The sequence below is a fragment of the Physeter macrocephalus genome, chromosome 9, assembly GCF_002837175.3.
Source record: "Physeter macrocephalus isolate SW-GA chromosome 9, ASM283717v5, whole genome shotgun sequence".
Classification (NCBI taxonomy): Eukaryota; Metazoa; Chordata; class Mammalia; order Artiodactyla; family Physeteridae; genus Physeter; species Physeter macrocephalus.
In genome coordinates, this window is record NC_041222.1 from 55,719,583 (window position 1) to 55,741,259 (window position 21,677).

At 36.7% G+C, this 21,677-nt stretch overlaps 1 protein-coding gene across 12 annotated transcripts in view; it reads right to left on the minus strand.

The window, feature by feature from the left end:
- Positions 1 to 21,677, minus strand: part of MPDZ (multiple PDZ domain crumbs cell polarity complex component) — a 174,042-nt gene that overhangs the window by 121,128 nt on the left and 31,237 nt on the right. For 11 of the 12 annotated variants that reach the window (XM_055087209.1, XM_024126749.3, XM_024126754.3 and 8 more), the window contains exons 2-3: positions 11,159 to 11,232; positions 8,325 to 8,491 (exon numbers count right to left, since the gene is read on the minus strand). In XM_055087209.1, coding sequence (XP_054943184.1) covers positions 8,325 to 8,491; positions 11,159 to 11,174 — 183 coding nt within the window. In that variant the 5' untranslated portion in view covers positions 11,175 to 11,232. Of the gene's footprint in view, positions 1 to 8,324; positions 8,492 to 11,158; positions 11,233 to 11,563; positions 11,582 to 21,677 lie in introns of those variants that run through there. The other variant, XM_028493996.2, reaches the window with a different exon arrangement.

Sequence of the window (21,677 nt, forward strand, 5' to 3'; positions counted from 1 at the left end):
CAACATTCACATACTCATTAATTAAGCAATCATTTATTGAGTTTGAGCAAAGTGTCGTGTTAGGGACAAGGTATTCAAAGATGAACATGGCATGGATTTTATCCCAAAAGTAGTAAATGGACTCCAAACAAACCTCCAAACAAATGAATTCTACAACTCCTGTTTACGCTTGTTAAGAACAAATGGTGAGTGGCGCACAGCATATACACCACTAGTCTAGGCATGTGTGTTGATGTGTATTTGCAGAATGTCTTTCTTTTATTTAAATCTCAACACTTCTGTGCTTTCTTAACAAAATTTCCAAGGGAACAAAATTTACAAAATGTAACTTGACCAAAAATAATATTCTTATCAAAGTATGCTGAAGTTTTCTGTATCAAAGGGGTAAAGGTATCAAAATTAAGTAACTATCTTTTTCAAATGCCACCACAAATTTTAGAAATTGAAAATCTAGACAAATGACATGTTAGAATGTTTGCAGTGTTTTTTCTATGTCCCACATTTCCAGAAGATAAAACTGATTCACTGTTCACAGTCTGCTTAGAGAAAAATAAAAATAAAACCTTCTAGACAAGTATAAATATATGGAAATGGGCATATGAAGACTGATGTTACTTTGCCATGCTGTCTCTCCATTCCACTATTACCTTTACCCAGTTCATTTACTTTAAAACCTAGCATCATAATTATAAACAAAAGCAGAATGAAACTTCTGATTTATATTAAAAAGGCTCTCTGATTAAAATTTGGTGGGAGAATTTGAGGGAAATGGCAAATCATAATGAATTTGAATTTAAAAAAGATTTAGTTTAAATTCATTTCTCTTTAGGAATGCTATTAACTGTTTTTTCAACTTATTTGCTCCTTTAAATTACAGAACTAAGGATTTAGAATCAGTGTAAATTAGAAGTTAAAAAAAAGCATTGGCTTCAGGGTCAGACAGACCTGGATTCTTCCCCTAAATCTACCAATGAATAATTGTGTGGTCCAGATTAAGTTATATAACCTCTCTAAACCCCAATTTCCTCACTGGACAAAATGGGGATAAAACCCATCTCAAAAAGCTGATGGACTGGTTAAATGAGACAAAGTCCACAGCACACAATGGCTTCCTAAAAGTAATTGTTCTTGTTGTTGCTGTTGCTATATTTCAAATGCAAATCAACCTCTATTGTTCTAAATTCTTGGGTTATAAAACTGATTTACATTATACCCAGTAAATTTCACATTTTTTCCCTCTTCTCCAAAGACCATTTAACTTTGTCACAAAAACACCATACAATTAGCACCATTTGCTGTTTTAGACACACATGCATACCCAATAGCAAGATGGTGTTGCATTTTAATCCAGCACTGTATAAAAAGCTTGAACACTGCCTTCTTGCCCAGGATAAAACAAGAATTTTAGTCCATTCAAAGGCTCTATATTTACAAACTTTCAGTTAAAGGAACAAACATTTAAAAGCTGTTATTGTACCAAAAATAAAGTATTTGAAATTCCTACAGTAAATAAACTTTATGGTAAATGTAAAAACATGAGACTCAACTCCTCCTCTCATAACTTCTCCTAGATAACGTACATTGAAGTCTCAAGAAACAGACACTTTCCTGTTAGGCGGCTGCAATGCTCTCTCATAAAAGCAAAACCATTTCAGGGGTAAGAAAAATAGTTTTTTCATTTTCACAGGCAACATCAACTGGGAAGAATTCCAGTTGATTTCTCCATACTTCCTGTTAATGGGGTTGAGGTGTACCTTCTTTCTCTCCGTTCCCCTTCCCCCATACACAGTCAAAATTTAACCTAGGCATTCTTGGGAGAGAGTAGCCATTTCCCCTCTCCTGACAGCAAGCCTACAGGTGAATTATCCTCATTCCAGTCTCAAATTAGAAACCATCGACAGAAGGGTTATGTTTTCATCTTTTACATAAGTAATAAAATAAAGCCGAGGAAATACAGGCATCTCTGCTCTTTGAGACATGAATGACACAAAACAGCATCTTTCTGATGACCAAAGTCAAAACAGAGCAACCAAGTACTCAGTTAATCAAAATTCTCAACTTTCCAACAACCTAAAAGACATAAATGTAAGAAAGTGTCAGAGGTGCAGATGTTACTGCTTAAAAGCAGCATACCTCAACACTTTGACCATGAACTTGATTTATCAGTCCTACAAATACAGAAGAGTGGCTCTTTGGGCAGGTCTCAGGATGGTGGTGTTGCACCCAATACCCCCTGCTTACGTCAGATATTTGAAAGTAACCCTATGAAGTACACACTGACTACCTGTTTCTTTAGGTTCTATAAAGCACGCTCCTGTTTTAAGACAGTATGAGAAAAACAAATACATGGTGTACATTACTTCATGTACTCTTTTGCAGAAAAGCCATCACTAAATTAGTGTGTATTCTTAGTGTATTTCATTCTTAGAAAGATGAAAGAAATAGTCCTTTGAAGTACAAGTCATGTATTTTACAATTATAATTGAGGGTCTTATCCATCAAAAATGTCATTAAAACCTATACCTTTGTTTTATGTTGTGTGTTTTTACTACAACCTTTAAAATGTGGAGAAATAAAAATACGTAAATAAAATGATTGGAGAAATAAAAATACGTAAATAAAATGATTGTTAAAAGACTGTATTTAATAGTGTGGTAAAAAAAGATAAAGTTGATACAACTTCAACTTGATACAATAAAACTTCATATAGAAAGTTGAATGCAAAAGAGCAAAGATGATAAAAACCAAAGCAAAAAAAAACCAAACACCTCAAAAAACAACAAAAAAAATCTTACCTTAATAAATCCTTTATAATCTGGCTCCAAAGTTTCCTCTCTTGCCAATAGCCTCACGTATTCTATTGCTCTGATAATACATGTATGTATGTGACTCTGTACCAGGGTTTCTCAACCTCAGCACTGAACACACCCTAAACCCCAGACTTCTTTGTTTTGAGGGGCTATCCTTTATACTGAGGATGTTCAGCAGCATCCCTGGACTCTACCCATTACATGCCAGTAGCAATGGCCCCTACAGCCCACATATTGCGACAATCAAAAGTGTCTCCAGGGCTTCCCTGGTGGCGCAGTGGTTGCGCGTCCGCCTGCCGATGCAGGGGAACCGGGTTCGCGCCCCAGTCCGGGAGGATCCCGCATGCCGCGGAGCGGCTGGGCCCGTGGGCCATGGCCGCTGGGCCTGTGCGTCCGGAGCCTGTGCTCCGCGACGGGAGAGGCCACGGCAAGGGGAGGCCCGCATACCGCAAAAAAAAAAAAAAAAAAAAAAAAAAAAGTGTCTCCAGATACTACCCGATGTCCCCTGGAGAGGGAGAATGTAAAATCCCCATCTGAGAACTGCTCTATACTCTTGTAAACACTGTTCCCACTACCTGAAATAACTTCCTCCATCTCTGCAGGAAACTCCTACTCATTTTCAAGACCTATTTTACATGTTACTTCCAGTGTGAAGTTTTCCTCTAATCAAAGTTAGTAATTTCTTCCTCTTATACCACTCACATTCTTGTTTTTCTATTTAATTACATAAGACTATACATGTTCTATCTTTCCCTCTAGATGGTGAGAACCTCCACCTTACTAATTCATTGTGCTTTTGATTATTTTTGGTGTTCAACAAGGTTTATTAATAAATGATTATGAGCTTTCTATAAAATAACCATGAGCTCCCATAATGTTCCCATTGCCAAGGGGATATCTGGTTCATAGAATGATGTCTCACGTTGAGCAATATATAATTATCTGGTTCTTTTTTGCCTTTGTCCTGGGAAATGGGAAATAAATTCTATACTAAATTTTAGCAACCCAAGATTCTTGGTATATCTAGTTCTCTAATATTTTTATTTGATCTTTATTTAGATTTACCATTGAATCACCTATTAGTCAGGATGCTTTGCCTTCAGGAGTTGTTCCAAATTCTTTTTGGAATGTGAACAGATGAAACTTAGGAACACAGAAATATAAAACCACAATTTTATACCATGAAGACCGTATTTTCCAAGAATAAAAATGAAAAAGATGGACTGAATTACTCTGATCTACACTGAACAGTAATTTCCAACACTGATTCTATATTAAATCAGCATCTCTCCAATTATTTCAAGAGATGTCATAAAATTTCCAAAGAAAAACTTGGAAAAATCTGGTTTAATTTTGTGTGTAAATACATTACGCATCTAGATGATATATATGTAAGCCAACACTTTCCTGGGAGAAAGGTTAATGAACCAGGAACCTGGAAATATCAAACAAGAACAACAACAAAGTAACAAGTGTCATACTCCAAAAAGGCTGGAAATCACTGACAAGGAGAAACCTCCAGAATATTCTGTGCCCCAAGGCTAGTCTTCCATATCAGCAGCTTTTGTAGCCTGCATATCCACATCATTTCTTCAATGTTGGACGTGGTCTCTGTAGCCATAATTTTTTTTAAAAATCTTAGCAATGACAATTTTTAATTAGTCCTAACTTTCTAATGAAATTAATCATTTTAATTCACAGTTTTCCTATAAAAAAACTCAGGGTAAAAAGACATTTAACTTAGTGCCCATAGTTAATTCAGAAAGCAAGGCAATTAATTAATCAGGAAAGCAGCATCCACCTATATTGGAATAGAGAAACATCACGGAATAAATATTCAAATCCAATATCCTCGTGGCTGACAAGTTTCTATTATTAAACTGCTAACATGTTTATTTCCTCCACAACAGCTGGATTTTTGTCATGAATATGCATTAAGCCCTGCAGTTATTAGCCCTGATGACTAGGTGACAGTGAGGACACTACTTGAGAATTTGCGTTTGACAGATCATTGACACAAAGTCACAGTTCCCTTTTTTTTTCCCTCTTCACTTAAACAGGAATCATGCAATAGGAAATGAACTGGAGCTATTAGAGATTATTCAGGTTTAATAGCACACATCCTTTTAGCTGGCGTTAGAACAATACACAATGTGGCAGAGTTAAACAGAGGCATCAATTATACTCTCAGACCTGTTAATATTTTTGACAATATTTAAAGAGCACATCCCTTCAGGGCATGGCTTTTTTGCCCTCTCAGTTACACACCTGTGAAGTGTTTAATTTGCCAAAGGGAAACAATTTGATTTCTAAGGGCAGTCTTAATACAGAAGAAGCAAATTGGAAAAATTAAACATTATTGAATAGAAGTAATGGGAAGGATCTGCAGGGAAAAAAGTAGTAGGCTTAATTCAACACGGCATGTCGGCATCTGTCATTAAGGCAACAATATGATCATGTTCCCAATATGGTGCATATACCTTGGGCTTTTCAATTATTCCCTCCCTTTGCTTTTTAAAAGACAGAATGATGGCAGAGGAAAATCAAAAGGGTCAACATTTCCAGTAATAATAAAAAAGATGAAAATGGGAACTTGCTCCTATTGTGCATATAAAATTATACATTTGAAAACGTAATTTAAGTATAAGATAATAAATAAAAGCTAGACATGCATCAGATTTGTGTAGCTACTGGATTAAAAACACAAATGTCAGTCCTTAAATGCATTACTTAAATATTAAATTATAAATATCAATAAATTAGCAGTTGGTAAACTATACAGCAAACTTAAATCTAACATAACATCTAGAATATTTAATGTTTAAACTTTAAAACAGAAAATATTATTTTAAGTTTTTTAAAATTTTCTCTAGTCACGCAAGGAAAAAAAATTGGTTAAGTTAACAAATGAAACTGAATTGGTAAAGAACGGAGAGTAAAGTGAAGAGTCACAAAAAATGTGGGAAATTATCAATAGTTTCAACCGACATAAAGTCATGGCATCTAGGGCATTTTTACCCTTGGGGGCAGGGGGAGACGTGAGATAAGCTGCAGGGTCAAATAAGGGAAAGGGCTGTGCCTTGGCTGCCAAGAAGCATGAGTTGTAGCTCTGGCTCTACTCTTCCAAACCACTCTGCTGTAATAAGCAGGGGGAAGAACAGATGGTTTCCTTGGTCCCTTTCAGTACTTGAAGGGGTGACCAATAAGCCAAAAAGTCCAAAGTCATGTAAGACATGCCTACAGAATTCACACACATCACAGCCTACGTAGCCTTGAAATACAGTTGACCCTTGAACAACACAGAGGGTAGGGGCACGGCACCACCCCACACACAGTCGAAAATCCACGTATAACTCTGAATCCCCCAAAACTTTACTAAGAGCGTACTGTTAACTGAAGCCTTACCCATAACATAAACAGTCACTTAACACATATTTTGTATGTTCTATGTATTATATACTGTATTCTTACAATAAAGTAAACTAGAGAAAAGAAAATGCTATTAAGAAACGTCATAAGGAAGAGAAAGTACATCTATGTGCAGTTCTAACCCATGGTGTTCAAGGGTCAACTGTATCCTAACTTCTAACATTTAATACAATGAGATGACACTGTCCATAGTCCTAGACTATGAGGCTCAATAATATTATGCTCAATAATTTCCAAAGAAATTTCAGCTGAATCACATGGGACCCAAACAGTTTTAGAGCCCATATTCTACTTCCATTTAGAAATGACAAAACAAGCTCAACAACAAGTAGGCCCATTTCTCTCCTCCTTTCAGCAGACACGGTAAGTATGAAAGCTATTCCCTTTACATAAGGCTGGCTAGCAGGGAAATTTCGACAGTTGCCTCACTGGACTAATGGTGTTCCCTAACACACTTACTAGTACTTTTTCTTGCAACTTTTCATCTCATTCTAATCATATTTTCACATAATACAATAAGGGGAGACATCATCACACTCTTTAAAAACTAGATAATTTTCCACACCATAATTACACTAATATTCATGATATTGGTTTCTCCAAAAGTATGCCAATCCATTCTGAAAATGAGTACCTAAAACCAATCTTTCCAATAATTTACAAAGGAAACAAACACAACTACATATAATGAAACTACCTCTTTTTCTTAATTCATAGCCGTAACTTTTAAAATCATTAGGTAGAAATTCACTTGAGAAAAATATTTTTAGAGATTCTTCTTGATCTACTTACTTAATTTTGGGGGGCTACTAAAATATCTAGATTAAGAAGTTATATGACATTAAACAAATTCCTTCTCTATTGCTACTATTTGTTCTTTTTGCATTTGGCATATTTTGGGGTTTTTTGTTAATTGGAACTGTTCTTTCACTGAATTATGAAACTGGTCTACAGGTTTCATTTTAAACTTTTAAGGCAGAATATTTGCTAGCAAGTCATCCATAAACATCAGATTAATGCTAAAAACATCAGAATGAGAATTAACTTGGACTAAAGACATAATTAGACTGACTTCAAACGTTGTGAGGATAGCAACCATTTAAAAAATATTTTTTAAAAACCTGAGAAATGGTGATTAAGTAAGTTCAAAGACCATCTGACTCCAGTTTTCATTCTGTCATTGTGATATGTTTCAATTTTAATATAAATGCTAGGACTTTTTAATGTTCATAATTTTTACAGCAATAAAACACTGTGTTACATTTAGAAGTCCTAATGTTTATCACCATCTGATGCTGTCATGGGAGCAATTGCTACTTACACTCTTTTCAGAAGTGAGAATTGCAATTCCTCTAACTGATGACAATGTAATTACTCCTTTTACTGTCAAAATAGAGGTGATTTCCCTTCCTCACATACATGATTACACATGCAAATCCAGGCTCATCTGAAATCATGTAAGTTTACTGAATGTCTGAATCTGAATAAGCAAGATCACATGAACCATGAGTCCTAGTGATGATGGAAACCAAGCTACAGTCATCCACCCTAAACATATTTTCATCACCCCCTTCTCCTGTAGGAACTCATTCTTCCATATCCACACAGCCTTCAACACAATGTCATATCATCTACAATACACCACAACAACCGTCACAAAAATAACTGGGGGTGGGGGGAAGCCACAGTTAATCTGAATGTCTCATTTGGAGGTTTAAATCAGGAGCCCCCCATCCCCCGGCCAAGGACTGGTACCGGCGCACAGCCCATTAGGAACCGGGCCGCACAGCAGGAGGTGAGCAGCGGGTGAGCGAGCAAAGCTTCATCTGCTGCTCCCCACCACTCCCCATCACTCCCCATCGCTCGCATTACTGCCTGAACTATCCCCCACCAACCTGCCGCGTCCCTGGAAAAATTGTCTTCCACGAAAACGGTCCTTGGTGCGAAAAACGTTGCGGACCGCTGGCTTAAATGACTTCATTAACTATTCATTAACACATACAAAAATCAGCCTTTCAGAAAAACATGAGACTTTCACAAGTTCTACGCACCACAAAGGTCTCCTGTGAGTGCACCATGTCTTACCTGGTCTTTCAGCTGCTGTACAGAAGTCTGCAGGTTCAGAATCTGGCTGAAGAGTGGGCTCTGCAACACCGACTTGAGAAGGTTCAGTTTGTCTTCATTTGCTACATCCCCGCGCTCCCGCAGCTTGGCCTGCAAGCGCTCTGCAGCCTGCAGGGCCCGATTTTTGTCTAAACCAAAGAGCAGCATTAGACAGTAACAGGATTTGAAAGACAGGCATCAAACCATGCTTATAGAAATCCTAAAACTATTCCTTTCCAGAGCTCAAAATTGACTCAGAAAAAAAAGAAGGGTCTAAAATATGTCACTACGAATATATTCTTCAAACCTTCAAATCTCTAGTAAGAAAGTTTGACAGCAGGGAACGGGTTATAGTGTATGCTACATGCAACTAATTGTAAAGTACAGAAACTAATTCAGATGAAGCATATTTGAGTTCCAATACCAGCTATTTCATCTCTAATGAAAACCAAACACTCTGTCATATTGTAAATGCTGACATTTCCACTTTTAAAAAAAACTTATATGTAAGAAAAATTAGAAGTATAACTAATAAGTGGAGGTGAATAATGTTACTGATGAGTTATAACATCCAAAATATGACAATTTCACATATTAAGGGGTTAAGCATTGTATATTTGTGAATTTACTTGAAAATACATCACAATAATGCATATCCCTTCAAAAACACAATTTTTTAGTATTTTAAATGTCTTACCCCCGAAGTAAGATATTTATTTGCCAAAGTAAATACCTTGAATTAGCATATCCTTAATAATCCTAGCATCTTGCAAGCATGCTTCTATCGGATAGTGAGTTTCTACCACATATAATAGTTAAAAATATCTCCCCAAACCCTAGTCTCGCTCTCTTTCTCTCCCTTACTTGTAAGTGAAGCCACATTAGTTTTAAAAAAACAAATGGAGACTGCTCAGATATATGTCCTAACAGATTCATGATGGTAACAAGTGTGTCTATTAAAATATATTTGCCATATTATAGTAATCGAAAAGAGTAAGAATTATCACCAGAGTCATTTTCGATAGCACCAAATGTAGAATTACGCAGGAATGGGGAAATTAAAACATGAATCAATGTCGACCATGAGTTCACAAACACAAATTTAAAGAAACAATATTTACTCATATAGTAGGTCCCCGACACATTAACCTTCAAGGTGTGAACTTTCAAAGATGTGAACGTGCATCTGGTTCCAGCAATGAACCAGAACCTGTGCCATCAACGTCAGGCGTGAGTGAAATTGCAGCTTGCCCTCCGTCTCCTATTGCTGATGATCCTTCAGCTCTACCATCTCCCACCTCCTCTCCCTCCTCCAGTCAGTAGCTCTTATTGCCTGTTCACTCGATGTGCCGCTGTATGCCTGCTGTTGTGCTGTACTACTGTACTTTTCAAGGTTCTGTACTACTGTACTTTTCAAGGTTCTGTACTGTATGATTAAAAATGTTTTCTTTATCTTTTGTGCTTGTTTGTTTTTTACATATTATTTGTGTGGAAAGCATTATAAACCTATTACAATACAGTACTACAGAGCCGACTGTGTTAGTTGGGTACCTAGGCTAGCTTTGTTGGACTTACAAACAAATTGGATTTACGAACCTGCTCTCGTAACGGAACTCGTCTGTATGTAGGGGACTTACTGTATGCAGAATTTAAAAGCAAATAATAGTAAAGATATGCATGAGAATTTTATTCTGGGTCATATTTCCCATGGTATCTCAGAATACAAATCTAGTATTAATTCCCATGTCAATTCTTGAAAAGTATACAACTCAGTAATAACTTACAGAATGAACATTATAAGGTAATGGTTTATATAATTCTGTATTTCCCCTTTGCTGTCCACTTTCTTATGAGGAACTTTCCTATGTGGACTGGTAGTCTTTATGATTTGTGACTTTAGTATAAAATAGGTGATGCAGGAAATGTAGACCCATGCATTCTTATTACGGGCATAGTAACAGAAACAAAAGTCTAAGTAATGATCCCCATGATCACAAAAACAGCTCCTTCTCCTTTCCTGCCACCCACTCTCCCCACCCTTCCCACAAAACCTGCAGGTGTCAAACCAACAGCCATGATCCTCAAGGCACCAAAGTGAAATCCAGATACCTTCCAATAATCATACCCAAAGAGTTCCCTGGAAAAGGTGAGGAGTGCAGTGCCAGATGAGGGACGATGAGGGACTGGGTGTACCATACCTGATATACCTGAAACTAGTTCTATAAACTAGCTTCTCTAAAACTAAAGAGCAGTGTGAGAAAAAGATTAACACATGAGTCTAGAAAATTTGGATATTTCAACCTAAATTATCTCATGTAGAAATTAAACTGCCTTAAATTGTCACTCGAGTTTGTCAGCCTAAGTGTTTGTTACTGTTATTTTTACCAACTTAAAAGCAAAGCTCAGTAGTATTTCACCTTCCAAGAATAAATTAAAAATAAGACATGGGCAATGATCTTTCAGTATTAAAAAAAATTGTTAAAACTTTTGGTGCTATCCAGAAACAAACATTAACCAGAACTGGCTTCATAAATCAGAATTGGGTTTACATTAAGTTTTATTAAAACCCATAATTGGTAGAACATTTCACATGCTCTCAACTTTTGCTTATAAATGATGTGTTTCTGATAACACTTCATATGAAATCATCCAAATATAGAAACACATTACCCTAGTACAATTCTAGTGGATAAAAAAAAATTTTAACTAAGTTACTATAGACAGAATCCAGATATGTAGAACACACCATATTTCAAAGATCCCAATGGAAAGAGTTTCAATTATTATCCAAATGGTCAGGAAGAAACAGGTCTTACCTATAGTTTCTAACATTTTTCCCAAGTTCAGTGTCCTTCTCTACAATGATTATAAACAGCAACTATAAGGAACTCTAGGGAGAAAAGAAAATGGAATGGTTATGTTTTACAACTTTAAAATTATATTCTAAAACCAAATACTCTAAAAAGCACTTGATACTACTATGATTCCTTTGACCATTAAAATCTTGTTGAGGTAACTTAAGATAGTTTTCTTTATAGGCAAAAAAAGTAATCATTTTAGGATTTATTCAAAATTATCTTATATTTGCAGATAATACTTGTATAATAAGGTAAAAGGCATAAAATCTGTTTTAAATAAGACAGTAAAAGTATCCAAAATATTTCCTTAAGAGCTTCTCAACACAGACCACTGTAACCTTGGATTCACTTACAGATCCTTACCCATAGAGGAAGGCATTTACTTGCTCCGCATGAGAAATTCCGTAGGCAAAAAAAAAATAAAATGTAAAAAATAGAATATATGATCCTGCCCTGGAATGCTCAGTCTTAACTGGGAAGATGATTCAGACACACCAATTAAGAAATGAATTGTGACACTCGAGCAGTAAGTGAATCAATGCAAGATAACATAGTAATTCACGGACGAAAAACTGAATAAAAGAGAGCACAACATTAAAAAGATTTTTTGAAGTTTTCAAAATACCCTCCTGTCAATAATCTCTCTTATTCCCACTCAAAAAAATCTTCTCAACACCTTCAACCCACACAGATTTCATCTTTCTCTGATAATACTCATCTAGGCTATTTAAAGTACCAGATACAGATCTCCGCTGACAATATCCACACCACTAACCCATCTTTAACCTTTGCTGTCCAGCAGTTTTGCCCAACTGATTCCAAGTTACATCTATCCTCTTTGCCTTGCAGAAAACCCTGAGTCCTTAGGAAGTCAGTGGGTCATTTCTTCAATGCAGAAAAGGAATCCACAACCAGACATCCTCACTTTTCATCTGGAAGATGAGGGGATTTCTCTGAGAAGGGACAAGTTGCCCCCTGTAATCGCTTTAAGAGAGAATGCATTTGGGGAAAAAGGAAAAATGTGACGTACACAAGCAGATGCACAGACCATCAATGCCTGCAGTCAGCTATGTGTAATAACTGAGAACATTACTTACTGACTTTCCTTAACCCAGTTTAGAATATAACGATTTAAAATAACTCCACTTCAAATAGTCAAACAGCTCAACTACTGGCACTTGTTTTAGAAAGTGCCCTGGTGTCACGAAAAGAGGGCACTAACCTGGAATTGAAACCTCAAGAGTGGTTCAGCCTTGAGCAAGGGGCCTATCATCTGAACCTTAGTTTCCCAGAAAACACACTTACTCTTTGGGTATGTAATGATAAATGAGATTAAAAATATATATATACCGATTTCCAGCTCAGTGCAAAACTCCTAATTCTAAAATATATATTTAGAATTAATGCTGAGCCCATGTATTGAATAGATTAGCATTCCAATGCCAGGCCTTGCATACTTTCATGGGAGAAAATATAGGGAGATCTTTAAAATAGCTATATTTTTTATTCTTATTTACAAGAATAGTCCTTCATAAAATAGAATATTACTAGGTCCCCTCTCAAAAAATTATTAACTTTTGACAGAAAAATAAAAGGAAAGATACCCCAACAGAAGGAAGCCCAGGTCTACAAAGGTGTATTTAACGCAACCGCCCAAGAGGACGCATGACAGCAGTGAAAGGGCATGGACGAGGCAGTCTGATGACCTGAGTTAAAATTTCAGCTTGACCATTTACTAGCTATACACCCTTGTTAAGTCACCCATCTATCTTTTCTGAACTTGGAAATCTCTAATTACAAGTGATTGGTATTCATAAAGTTTTGAAAGGGTAAATTTATATGCATGAGTGCTTGGTATATACAATAAAATTTAGTTCTATCATCTTTCCCCTATGAAAAATTAACTCAGAAAGATAAACAGTGTTCATGACTTGGCGAGGAAGGGGGATAGGCCTATAGATTTAGAGGCCCACTGAATTATGAGGATTCTGCAGAGAAAGCACAGAGTAAGCAGTTCCCAACTGAGAAAAACACTGGCGTCCGAAAGTTCACCTACAAGTCAGGTCTGTGGAAGCAGAATTACCTTTTTTTTTCCAGAGAAACCCTTACCATAAAGGTTTTTTTTAAAAAAAAAAAAAAAAAAAAAAAAAAGCTCAATTCAGCTGCAAGTCACTGACATTAGTTTCCAGATGAGAGCTCCATTCCTCTGGATTTCAGTATTAAAAAATTAGTTTCACAGTTTGTCTTCTCTGCTCTGATGTCCCACAAATAAATAGATAACTATTCTGATTTCACCAGGACAGAGAAAAGAAGTTGAAAAAAATGTTCCTTTCTATGCCCTACACTCCAATGGCAAGTATTCAGTTTTAAGTGTAAAACTCATTTGTAATCACAGAATTTTTGAGATTAGAGAGACGGCATCCACTCCCATCAAACTGCAGACATGAATTCTCTTTCTCACCCTTTCACCGCCCCACCAACACCCTTCCCTCTTTACCCATTTCAACATTGTATGAAAATAGAACGGTACCTGGATGATAATAGTGGGTCATGGCCAATGGATAAGACATAAAGAAGCCTCAATACATTTCAGAAGAATGCCAAGTTCTCTGGGTTTTTCTGGGCAATTCATGCCAGAAGTGATGAATCAGAGGGGCAGTAAAGAGGCAAAATAAGATGTGGGTACAATAACAAAGAGACAGACACAAATGCTGGGGCAGAAGCAGTGGTAATAGCGGCATAACGGCAAGCACACAGCACCTATTACATTCAGATCTGGGCACTGTTCAAAGCATGTTATCAAATTAAGTCCTTTAATCCTTACACAATCTATTCACTGCACCAATGTGGAAACTGAGGCACAGAAACATTAAGTAACTTGCCCCACTGGTAAGTGATGAAGCTAAGATTTGAACCCAGGCAGTTTGGTTCCAGAGTCAATTAATTTAGCTTCTATGATATACTGCCCCTTGATAAGAAGAAGACTGACCTTACCATTCTCTTTCCTCTATCCAAGTTCAACATTGTGTAGCCCTTGCTCTACACAGGAGAAACTAAAAAAAGAAATGGGGGCCCGAAGTGAATGAAGTCTGAAAGGGACTGGTTGAGACTATTTAACATAGTCCACAATCCACACGAAGGTATTAACAAGTCAGAGTTAAGGATTTTAAATACTATGCATAGGTACATCACAGAAAGATCAGTAATATTCCCCATTTATATAATGTCCATATATGTTTAAACAAATCACTTTTGAAATTCAAGATTTTAAGAAAAATCCCCAAGAAAAAATGAGCCTCTTTAAATTAATATTCAAAGTACCTTTAAAAATACGGCTATTATATGTCAAAGTACTAAATCCCTCAACACAATGAGAATAAGAATATTCAAATCGTATACAAAATACTAGCTTCTATACAGCAGCCCCTCTAGCTACTGTTTATATACCCTGCTTGTAGCCATATCACTATTTACCTATAATTGAGCCTGTCTATTTCAGTAGCCATAGCACTCAGAACTACAGGACATACCAATAATGGATCAATGAATTCAGTGCCTATGAAGCACTATAGTGCTAGGCAAGTGCTGTTTCCATACATTATATCATGGGAGCTGGAGCCCCAAACATCTTGCTCTCCATAATATTCTCCACTGCCTGGCACATTATTCTCTCCATTTCCCAGATAAGACAACAGAGGAAAGGAAGAGGCTGAGGTCTTACTCAGGGTCACAGAGCTAGTAAGCCAGAAATCTTAGATTTGAATCCAACTCTGTTTGATTCAAAGCCCCCACTTACTCAATCACACTATCCCTTACTTTCCATATTGTTATAGGAAAAAAGAATGTGCAGGGCAATGTATAACATTGCTAGTATTTATATAAAAGAAGAGGAGGGAAAACATTTGTATACGTCAAATTAATATGTGCATGTTTATGAAAGCACAGACTATTCCTACAAGCTTTCCAAAGGCATTAATGGTGGGATGTAGAGAGCTGGAGGACATTAGGAGAAACGTATTCTGACCTGCACTTCTTCTGAATTTGAAAAATTTTGTGTCAATATAAGGTGGCCAGATTTAGCAAATTAAAAATACAGGATACCTAATTTAATCTGAAATTCAGATAAATAAATTTTTAGTATAAGTATATCCCATGCAATATTTAGGATACAGTCATACTAAACACTAAATTGTTGATTATCTGAAATTCAAATTTAGCCAGGCATCCATTATTATATTGGGCAAGTCTACTTATGTACATATTGTCTTAGAAAAAAAGCAAATTTTTAAAATCATTTTTAATTTAAGGACTTTATGCTTCCTTCAGAACTTTAATATAATAACAGAGTTGCCAAATCCTTTATAAATCTCTACCCATTTTAGCTGTGACCATATGATTCTCCAACAACTGGTTGATAACACTAGTTTCAGTCGAGGACAAAAATCAGACAGTTTCTTTCGTTTCATTTAGAAACAGAAACTGATTAATTAACAAATCATTTTACTTTTCAACAAGTTGTACTGGTATATGTAGGCACAGCTTTTGTGTAGTAGAGAATCACTGCCTGAAACATAAAACAAATCATTCTGCCCAACACAGATTATATGGCAACTAACAAGTGAAAATATGTCTTACGCTAAAAATAACTCTACTAAGAGAAACTGCCCCAAATGCATACAATTTTCTAGTTATCTTAAACAATTCTGACTGTAAAAGGAGTACACCATTAAAAGAGCTTGACGCAATGGTTTGTGGCTTGTCAAAGTCACTTAGCGTCTGTTAATGCATTTAAATTTAGCATTTGTCTCATTCTTAGCTGCCTCAGCACTACCTGAAGTTACCAGACAAGTACAAGGCTGTAGTCATTTGCAGGTAGTTTGTCATAAAGTCAATTGGCCATGACAGCAAAACTTACACTTGCAGTCATAATTCATATTCTAGGGTAACGTTACTGAACTACTGTTACTGAACTATTGCAAGAGCACAGAATCATCCAACTACCCACCAACATCATGCAATCATCCAACAGAAAACAGTCAGCTCTTCTTAGCATCTGTTCTTTAGAACTTCTCCCTCATTTTTACAGGCTTGATCAAAAAAGCATTTGTGAACAAAACCTTGCTTTCAAGTTGACATTTATGAATCTCCCCGAATTCCTTCAGTAGAATTTATTAATTCTTTTTTGCTCCCCCAAATCGAAGAAAATCAAGTTTCAAGCAACCTTGCTTTTATAGCATAAGGCAAATACTGATTGATGGTCTTGTCCTTCCTTTATAAAATGGAAAGATAAATTACCTATCCAAAATGAATATGCTGAGGGGGCCACAGGGTTAGAAAAGAACTCAAATTCTGTTGTTTATTGATTCAGCAACTACTCACGGGGCTCCTACATGATGAGCATGTTGTTAGGTAAGAGAATTAGAGAAATGGGGACACAGTCTGGGAACTCATGGGCCAAGTGAACAGAAGAAAAAACAAGTACACAGACACTTAAAATATAAGAAGACAAGAGAGGGATGCCATCAAACCCAAACTGAAGAGAAAGGGAAAGCTTCCCGGAGGCAGAGACCCCTGCATAGAATTCTAAAGAACAGGTGGGAGTTAGGGTAGAACGGGTGATAGAAGAGCTCCCAACATAGAGGCAAGAGTACCTAGCACCCTTATGAGTATTGCAAGTAGTTACTTATACCTGGACCAGGCCTGAAGGAGAAGGAAAGACAGAGGTGATGAGGCTAGAGATGTGGGTACAGGCTAAATCACTGAGGGCCCTGCATGCCATTCTTGAAGAGTTTAGGTATTTAATACTGAAGCTTGTTTTGGTACAGTGAGTGACACAATCAAACTTTGTTTTATAAAGATAACTCTGGTGATAGTGTGGAACACCTATAAAAGGGGAAAAAGACTGGAAACAAGAAGGTCAGGTAAGAGGTATTTTCAAAAATAGAGATGAAAGTGAAAAATAAATGAAAATGGGAGACAGATTTGAGGAATTAAGAGCTGTAAGCAACAGGACCTGGTAAAGTGGAGGTAAGGCAGATGAGTCTAGGATGAATCCCAGCTTTCCTGCTTGAGTTATTGATTGGATGGTAATACTAACCACTGAATAGAGAGTAGAAAAAAAAAAATAGGTCAGTGGTATGACTATTCTAGAAATAAAGCACTACAGAGATCAAGAGTTTAAAAGGCTGGGTTATACAGTACCTCGTAACACTGTGATGGACTGAACTGTATGCCTCCAAAATTCATATACTGAAGCTGAAACCCTCAATGCGATTGTATTTGGAGATAGCACTTTTAGGAATTAAGGTTAAATGGGATCATAAGAGTGGGGTCCTAAACCAAGAGGACTGATGGCCTTATAAGAAAAGAAAGATATCTATCTCCCTCTCTCCCTCCTTCCCCCACTCTTACCCTCCTTCCCCCTCAACACATGCAAGCGCCAAAGAAAAGCCATGTTTTTTCTTTGGAAGGACACAGTGAGAAGGTGGCCATCCACAAACCAGGAATAGAGCTCTCACCAGAAACCAAACCCTGCCAGACCTTGAGGTTGGACTTCCAGCCTTCAGAACAGTGGGGAAATAAATTTCTGTTAAGCCACCCAGTCTATGGCATTATTTACAGCAGCCTGAACTAACTAATACAGATCTGAATCTTCCCACAGCCCCTGCTCCAAGGAATATGCCATTACTTATGATATGCCCCTTTCCTTCAACCATAACCAGGGGAACAAGGGGTGGGCCCCTCACCCAAGGGAAGACAATCTAAGTGCTGACCTAAAAGGCAGAATTGGGCTACAGTCTCTCTCTTGGGAACTAGAGAGAATAAACCAATTAGCGGTGGAGCTAGAGTGGAAAAGATAGAAGGAGCATAAGTAAAGAATGAAGAGGCTAAGATGGGGAACATGCAAGCCTGAGTTAAAAGAGACCAAAACAAATAGAGACATGGATAAAGACAGAAGAACACAGCTGACATTAGGAGAGAAGCAGGTATCCCTTGGGAGATCCAACACAGCCAGTGAGAGGGAAACAGAGTAATTGGTCCCTAAGATGCACGGTCACTGACATCCATTCTTACAATGCACTCCATTTTGCCAGAGGTAATTAGTATGAATCTCTGTTTGTTCCATTCAAACACACCTAACTATTACAGGCTGCTTTGGTATAGCATCATACTATCACATCCCAAACAAACCAATATCCTGCATAAGAAGTACCCTTCCTCCTTTAACTAATTCACGTGGATTCTCTACTTCCAATAAAGATATGAGGGAGCTTACAAGCAAAGATAATTTTAATAGGACCACTGAGATAATTAAGATTTTACAGGGGAGATAGTTACATCGGAAAAACAAAGCATAAGGAACTGCTACTATGGTGGGTGAATAAAATACTATATTCAGTTTTGATCAGAGCCTGAGAAAAGCCATCAGGTTTCAATCAAACAAATCATACATCCATTGTTGAAAAAGGAATGTGAGATCCGACTGACAAGGTTTCATTCTATAAATGAAACCACAGTAACTGTGGAAAACATTTACAAATAATGCAAATATTTCTGGCTAAAATATTCCAGTCAAAGAAGAACAGAAATACTTTTACTTCAAACTCCACTAGAAAAATAAGCCAAATAGGCATGTTAAAAATTAAAAGTAACACTTAAAAAACAGAAATGGAATCTATAATTTATAAACCAGGAGGAAAAAAGATGGAACAAAGAATACTAAGTAATCTAAAAGAGGCTGGGAACAGAGAAGAAAAAAGATAAAAGCATAGTAAACAAAAAACACAAAACAAGAGGAATGAAATAAATTCAGATATCCATATTCCCAACAAATATAAATGGGTTAGACTCACTTATTAAAGAACAGACTCACAATCCATATCTCAAAAATGAAAATGAAAGTTGCAGAATACAGTTTGATGTCACTTAATCTATAATTTTTACAGAATATAAAATAATAATATATGCTACATATAAATAGGTATATATGTGCTTTCATCATTTCAACAATGAATTAAAAACACATTCTAAAATTACAGTTATGATTACTTTTAGGGGTGGACAGATGGAAGTAGTAGCTTTAGATCAGAGAGAAGTCAAAAGGGGACTTTAGCTTTCTCTATTTTTTTTTAAGGAAACTATACTTTTAGAATGTTTAAACTTATATATGTAAAAAGTAATTGGGTTGAAATATTTATGGATAAAATGGTGAAATGTCTGGGATTTGCTTCCAAAAAATGAAAGAGGATAGAAGAAATAAGACTGGCCATGAAACTGTGGCTGTTAAAACTGAATGATGGATACATGAGGATCCACTGTAACAATAAGAATAATAAGAGAGTGCCAGTAAACATACGAAAATGTTAATACCTAATTTTGGAGGCTAGGACTAGAGCTGGTTATTTTCTTCTTTATTCACAAATATTTCTCAAATTCTCCCTAGCATCTTTCCTCAACAAAAAACGATTTCACTTCAAACTACTAAATTACTTGGAAAAAATTTTTTACCATTGGTAAATGCTACCAGAAAGATAATTTCTTCAGGCTAGATTACTTATACTCCAACAAAATGAAAGGAAATATTATGAAAAGACTTTTCCAAAAATTAGTATCTTATAAGGAATTTTCATTTTTACCATTAAAAACAAAGCTTTATTCTGATTTTCTGATAGCTACTCTGCTTCTAGTTTTACCAAGCCCTTTTAGATAACAGCCTTAGAAGCAGAACTTATGGCCCCGGATTAGCCAATTCCACGTGACAGAGCTAGAAGCAGGCAAGAAGTGATGAATGACTACTGCTGTTCTAGTTTTGAACATATACACAGTGCAAACCAAAATCCCCACCTTTGGAAATTGATGGGTGAACCCAAGAGAGTACATAAATATAAATCTGTTTCAGTTGAAAGAAAACTTATCTTTCATGCATATGCAAATGACGATTCAATATTATGAACAGTCATATAATATATCTAAGCTAATACTATAATACGGGCAAGTAGCATATTAATCCACAATTATGTGGACATACATAAATTACAATCATTACTTTGACTAAGAATCCACATACTCTTAACAAATTTTGGTGAAAATAATATCAACTTATTCCTTTTCCTAGGAATTTCCTAATTGGGAGGAAAAAAACCTATTGAAAAGGAAAATATATATAATTTAGATATTAGGATATTTTATCACTTCTAGATACACTTACACAACAATGTGTTTATACTAACACGGTCACTGGCTATATTTTCGTTTTGAAAGCTACAACTTCCTTTTATTTTTAAGATTGTTGGATTCAGGTGAAGGGCTAACTGTCCTTTCAAATAGTATAACATGTTCTATCCTTAACTGCAGATTCCCTAAAAGCACAAAGATACTAACTTTAAAAGGACATTTCACCAGATTAATACCCACTTCCAGAATTACACACTTAAATTTTGTGATGCTTTTGAGTCAAATTCCCTTATTAACTGCTCACACCTAAAGATGAAGTCAATTTTACGGTTGAAAGGAGCCTCAAAAAACATGTAGGTCACAGACAAGCTCAAGTTCGCTGAGGTTTGGTTCTAAACAAACCAGTGGTGTGTCAGGCTGCTATATATTACAACTGACTATTTGAAAGGCTGAACTTTTTTTTTTAATATACTAGACAAACCAATTCCATTTATATTCCATTGTATTATATTTATTTCCTTCCTCCTCCACCATCATTCATATTTTTTTAAAAGAACCACCAAACACACACACACACACATTTTCTCTCTCGCTCGCGTGCTCTCTCTCTCTTTCTCTCTCTGTCTCTCTGTCTCTCTCTCTCCTAGAGAACTACAGATTCCAATACCTTCTCTCTGGGCACCCATTTTTACATATTTTCCATCCGTAATGTTCTCTCTTAGTACATTCCTACAGGACAGGGACCCCCTCCCCAAATCAACTCACACCAAATATGGTGACTCAGAAAAAAGATTTAGATGCTTCCGAGAATGAAGATTTAGCCTCTCTGTTCTCTCCCTAGCCAAACTCAGAGGAATTTACATTGTTGGGCAGTTTGCCCCTGTTTGCTACCACATTTTCAGTGCTACGAGCCAAGATACAACAGGCTGTGCACGTTTGTTGGACAGATACAGGCAGGGGGATTCCTCCAATGGCTGCCCTGCAGGCGAGCAACATCAGGCAGACATCAGACTCCAGAGGCAGCTAGTTGCACATAAAGCACTCACTCCAGCCACATAATTGTCTTGGGGGAAACCAAAAATGTGCAGGAGGATTAACTCTGTGCCACAGAATTCTCAGGTGTTATTCCTACAGTTGGCAACCAATTCTCCAGAGAAATTACTTCATGCCTCTGCCTCCTGCCCTTTTGCCTGCCTGGAATGAGGCAATTCTCCAGTGGATCGGGCCAACAGTGTCCTCGGTGCTTAGAAAAAGCATGAATACTCAAAGCGTCCCCATGGGACCCTGAAACATGGCCTGCAGC